The sequence below is a fragment of the Theropithecus gelada genome, chromosome 9 (assembly GCF_003255815.1).
Source record: "Theropithecus gelada isolate Dixy chromosome 9, Tgel_1.0, whole genome shotgun sequence".
Taxonomy (NCBI): domain Eukaryota; kingdom Metazoa; phylum Chordata; class Mammalia; order Primates; family Cercopithecidae; genus Theropithecus; species Theropithecus gelada.
Genome location: NC_037677.1, coordinates 37,890,414 through 37,896,413, shown reverse-complemented (window position 1 = coordinate 37,896,413; position 6,000 = coordinate 37,890,414). Strand labels below are relative to the sequence as shown.

Sequence of the window (6,000 nt, the reverse complement as noted above, 5' to 3'; positions counted from 1 at the left end):
AGATGTATTGTGACAGCTGGTAGCTTTCTTTCCTAGTACTGACTACAATTAGAAATTCTGTCTCATTAGAATAGTACCTAGTATAGTATCAGTCTTTCTAGCTTGCCTGGAAGCTCCACAGGGTCACAGGGTGCTACCGTTTTGCTCACCATTGTATCTCTATTTATTAGTGCAGTGCCTGGCCTGCAGTAGGTTATCACCTCTTAGCATATGTAGACATACACTGTCAAGAAACTCACCACCTGACTACAATCAGTATGATGGGGAAATTTAAATTGGGTCACTGAGTTTCCAACAATGGAGGAAAATGTAAAATACACACACACACACACACACGCACAAGCATCTATTTTTCTATCCTGGTTTCTGTCTCTCCCCACTGCTGTGAGCACTGAAATATATGTATTTGATGTTTTAGTGAGATTTGCGTTCTAGTTTTACCTAGAATATCTTGATTTTTATGATAGAAATCATGCAGTTTAGCCTCTACTTTCCTTATAAACTTATTAACTATTTTCTTTCAGCTTCTGAATAACTACTTCAGGGACCCTTTCCCAGAAGAATTTTTGGTCCTCTTCACAAACTGGATCAATGATTCCAATCCTATAGTTAGCAAAGTGATCCTTCAGAGAATTGCCCATATGTCACCAGTTGTCAATAAGGTATGTGTATGTGATTTGTGTCTGCCAGCATCATCAAAACCATAATATGAGATTTTGATGTCACTTAACATCTTCACTAGTAAAGCAGTGATATTTTTCAGTCTCTATATAACTAATACATAATCAAAGCCTGCTGTTTTATTAACAAGGAAACTGAGTTGAATAGAAAGGATGTATTAAGTCCATTTAGTGGCTTTATTGCCTTACTTTTTTGTTGTTGTTACAGAAAATCATTCATTGCACTCAGAATGTATTTATCCTCATTGCCCTAGACTTGTCTTACAGTCTAAACCATATACACATAATTTCTCCTCCAACATACACACGTGTACACATTAATTCCTATCTCAGAGCACTTGCTCAAGCTTTTTCTTCTACTCATAATTTTCCTACTTTACCTATACATATTTACATTTTTCTCCTTTTTCAATGATCGGCCCAAGTCAAACTGCACTGAAAATTCTTATCTCTAGCAGCCTCATCCCTCTCAGAACCATATCAATTATGAGCACTCATATTTTATACCAGTGGCCATCAAAGCACAGTTCTTGAACCAGCAGTATCAGCATCAACTGGAGACTTGCTAGAAATGCAAATTGTGAGGCCCCACCCCAGTCCTATGGAATCAGAAATTCTGGGGTAGGCCCACCAATCTGTGTTTTAAAGGTCCTCCAGGTAACTGTTATTCAAGTTAAAGCTGAGAACAACAGACTTATATTGTTTCCCACTGACTCACATGAATAATTCTTGCCTTCCTGGTCGACTGAATTTAAGCATGTTCCATGTTCTGTAATTCTACACTCCAAAGTATCTTGCAAAATGCTGAGAGTGTAAATGTTCTATAAATCATTACTTTTATAATACATCCAATAATAAATCCTTGTTTATTTATTGAGCATGGCCTCTGAAAACTTAAGCCTATCAGTGGACACCCACTGTGCATTTATACTAACATAAGCCATGGTCTGTTTACTTTAAATGAATAATATAAGTTGATAGATTTACCAGTAGTGTACACTCTCTTAGTAAGCAGCAAATTATTTATTGCTTTACCCAGAGCTCTTCCTAATGTTATTAACAACTGAAAGGAAAATTCTGTCAAGGCTTCCTAGAAGAGTGAAAGAAAAGTGGTGGAAAGTGATCTGGGTTGAGATTGCATATATTGTTTGTAAAGACAAAAATGGCCTCTGGCATTGACATAGTCCTTAGCTCTATTGTTTTCTCCTTAAAGCTATTATTTGGGCAAAATAATATTCATTAATTTCCTTTAGTCTTTTTCTTCTTGCCTTTCTTTCTCTCTGGTGTCTCTTTTTCATGTTCCTCCTTGCCTTCTATTCTGTTTGGTTCTGATCTACATTGACTCCCATGACTTGCCTGAGTGTTTCAGTAGCTCTCATGTCCAAATGGGTCACTATCATCTAATTTAGAGGTCATTCTGCCAGTAGTGTGTTAGTAAATGTTTGACAGCCAGCTCTCTGAAAATAAGGCCAATTCCCTGGTGTAAAGATCCCTATGATGGCTAATCTGAAACTTTCAAAGGGACATGACTAACCATGGAACTGGCAAAAGATGCACAATAGCACATCATTATTTAATATTCCTGCCAATCAGATGCAATGTCCATGAATAATCTCAAGAGCATAGATAATGGTAAAATGTAGCAAAAGAATTAGGGAGTGACAATTTTTTAGTATTTATTATCAGTTTCTATTTAACGTTAAATTTATATAATTTAATTTTCAGTAATTTTTTTTTTGCAAAAAGTCAACGTTTTTGAAAATTTGACAAGAGACTTTCGTGAGTCGGCTTCCGCACACCATGATGTGCCACCCAGACTCGAGGTATCCATACTAAATGTCAGCTCAAGTCTCCTGCTAGTTCCTAAATCCCACCATTTTTTCCTTTTATATGTAGATAGAAAATGTCAGCAGTATATTAATAGCCATCCTGGATGCCTTCCTTTCCAAAGACGATACTGTTGTACTTCGGGCCTTGATCACCCTTAGAAGGCTTTTAAACAACCTGGACACAATGACTTATTCTTTGGGTACCAGAATTGGTTCCAGCTACTGTCCTCTGATGGATCATGTGAGTGACACAGTTAGATATGTAAGATCATTAGGTTTTGTGGTTCAGCTGAAACTCAAGTTGAAGCAATGATGTTAGGGCACAGAATAAGTCAATAGAAAATAGTTATTTTGTAAGAAGTCACTATTTCTTTTCCAGAGATAACAATATTAGTTAGGTAAGTACTGGTTTTTTTTGTTTTTTTTTTTTTTGACAGAGTCTCGCTCTGTGGCCCAGGCTGGAGGGCAGTGGCGCCATCTCGGCTCACTGCAAACTCCACCTCCCGGGTTCACGCCATTCTCCTGCCTCAGCCTCCGGAGTAGCTGGGACTACAGGTGCCTGCCACCACACCCGGCTAATTTTTTGTATTTTTTAGTAGAGACGGGGTTTCACTGTGTAGCCAGGATGGTCTCGATCTCCTGAGCTTGTGATCTGCCCGCCTCAGCCTCCCAAAGTGCTGGGATTACAGGCGTGAGCCACTGTGCCCAGGCTTTTTTTTTTTTTTTTTTTTTTTTAAGTACACTGTGAGAACCTGGGGGAAAAAAGAATAATCATCAAGGAATGGCCTCTATCCTTGGATGAAATTGTAGCTTTGTGGCTATGTACTGGTTAACCCTATATCTGGACTGCCTAGGTTCAAATCCCTCTTCCGCCTCTTATTGGCTATCAAACACCAAGTGATTTCTTCAGTCTTTTGGTGTATCACTTTCTCCCCATTGATAAAACAGCAATGGTAACATAAACAGTATTAGGTTTATTATAAGAATCAGATTTGTTATTTGCCATGCCCCAAATAAATGTTTATTATCATAGAAAATTTGAATTTTAAAGTATTTTATCAGAAAGTTCTTCCTTCTGAAAATTCTCATTTTACATGGTAAACATGTTTCAGAAAAGTTGAATGAAAACTTTGGTATGCCATGGGGAAGCTATGTATTTTTAAAGAACTCCATGATAAATTGTTTGTAAACCAGAGAATTATTTCACAACAAATTATCCTACCAAAACTTCTAAGTTTTTAATCACTTACATTTCAATGAAGAAGAGCACAGTATTATTAAATTATGGAAAAAACAAATGTAGTGGCAAAATGAATTTTATAAACACATAAACACTTTAGAATAGTAATAATAATAGTGACTTGAAGGGGCGGGGCCAAGATGGTCAACTAGAAGCAGCCGCGGCATTCAGAGGCTCCCATCGAAAAGAACCCTAACAGCATGCAAATCCTGCACCGGCAACTGAGGTATCCAGGTTCCGTCATCACAACTGAGTAGGCAACGGGCGTGACCCATGGAGAGGAAGGCAGAGCAGTGTAGTGTTGTGGCCTCTCTGAGAGCCACACAGGCCAGGGGAGCCCCCACACCCAGCCAAAGGAGGCAGTGAGTGAGCGTGCTACCCAGCCTGGGAAAACATGTTTTTTCCATGAAGATCCCACTCATGAGCCCATGCCACCAGGGTCTAGGGTCCCAAACACCAAACTGTACAGATTCTCAACAGCCACTAAGCTAGAATCTGTTTAAGACTGCTGAGCTCCCGGGGCGGGGGCGGGGGGCAGTGGGGGGTGGGGGGGGTGGGGCGGGGGTGGTGACTAGCACAATAGCTGTGGCTGCCTGCTGTCTAAGCCCTTTAAACTCCTTGGGGGAGGGGTGACAGCCAGCACTCAGACTGATAGCCACCTAAGACACAAAGCCCCCAGGGTGGGGGAAGGGCATCAGCCGTCTCTATAGCTCCAGGCTATGATTTTTCCCTGCTGGAGCCAGTGAGGCTGGATGGCTTGATCCCAAGAGGTATCCCCCACAGCCCAACACACCAGTTGTGGCACACTGCTGATGAGTGCCTCTTCAGGCCTGACCTAGACCCATCCCTCCTCGCTGGGGTCTTCCTGCAGATAGTCTGACTACTCCAGCCAGGGGCTCAGGGACAGAACTCTGATCTTCCTAGGCCTGAACCCCTGGGGGGAGGGGTGGCCACAGTCTCTGCACACTAGCAGACACAGTCTTTCCTCCTCCTAGTTTGGAGGAAGCAGGGCAGCCCAGACAAGTGGGCTTTCCCCCCAGCGAAGCACACCCCGTCCACCAAGGGACAGCCAAAGTGCTTTGGTAAGTGGATCCTGCTCCCCATAAAACCCAGCCAGGTGAAACTCTCCAAAAGGGGTCATCAGAAACCCTATACAGGAGCGATCCTACAAGCGTCAGGTTGGTGCCCCTCAAGATTCCAGACAAAAGAGCAGGCACCCATCTTTGCTGTTCTCCAGATTCCTCGAGTGGCATCTCCAGACATGGGAGCAAATCAGATGAATAAGGCCTAAAATGAACCCCTAGAAAACTGTGGCAACCCTACAGAAGAGGTACCTGACCATTGCAAGAGAAACAAAGAAACAGAAAGCAACAACACCACCGACAAAAAAAGTCTCCACAAAAACTCGATTCAAAGGTCAGCAGCCTCAAAGATCAATACTGGACAAACTCATGAAGATGAGAGAAAAATCAACAAAACAACGCTGCAGGCCCAAAAGGCCAGAGTGCCTCTTCTCCTTCAAATGGTCACAGCACCTCCTCCAGCAAAGACGTAGAACTGGATGGAGGATGAGATAGATGAATTGACAGAAGTAGGCTTCAGAAGGTGGGTAATAACAAACTCCTCTGAGCTAAAGGAGCGTGTTCTAACCCAATGCAAAGAAGCTAAGAACCTTGATAAAAGGTTAGAGGAGCTGCTAACTAGAATAACCAGTTTAGAGAGGAAAATAAATGACCTGATGGAGCTGAAAAACACAGCACAAGAACTTTGTGAAGCATACACAAGTATCAATGACTGAATCGACCAAGCAGAAGAAATGATATCAGAGTTTGAAGACTATCTTGGTGAAATCAGGCATGCAGACAATATTAGAGAAAAAAGAAGAAAAGGGAATGAGCAAAACCTCTGAGAAACAAGGGACAGCTCAACGAGACAAAAAATTAACAGGATATTCAGGACTTAAGCTCAGCTATGGATCAAGTGGGCCCCATAGACATATACAGAACTCTCCAACCCAAATCAACAGAATATACATTCTTCTCAGTGCCACATGGCACTGATTCTAAAATAGACCACATAATTGGAGGCAAAACACTCCTCAGCAAATTCACAAGAACTGAAATCATAGCACACTCTCTAAAAACAGTGCAATCACATTAGAACTCAGGATTAAGAAACTCACTCAAAAGCCCGCAATTACATGGAAATTGAGCAACCTGCTCCTGAATGACTCCTGGGTAAATAATGAAAT

At 41.5% G+C, this 6,000-nt stretch overlaps 1 protein-coding gene across 1 annotated transcript in view; it reads left to right on the top strand.

Annotated features, from left to right (window-relative positions):
- The window catches only part of MROH9 (maestro heat like repeat family member 9), a 146,913-nt gene that overhangs the window by 94,263 nt on the left and 46,650 nt on the right, over nucleotides 1-6,000 (top strand). The window contains exons 16-17 of the mRNA XM_025397421.1: nucleotides 525-662; nucleotides 2,577-2,750. Of these exons, the coding sequence (XP_025253206.1) occupies nucleotides 525-662; nucleotides 2,577-2,750 (312 nt within the window). The remainder of the gene's footprint in view (nucleotides 1-524; nucleotides 663-2,576; nucleotides 2,751-6,000) is intronic.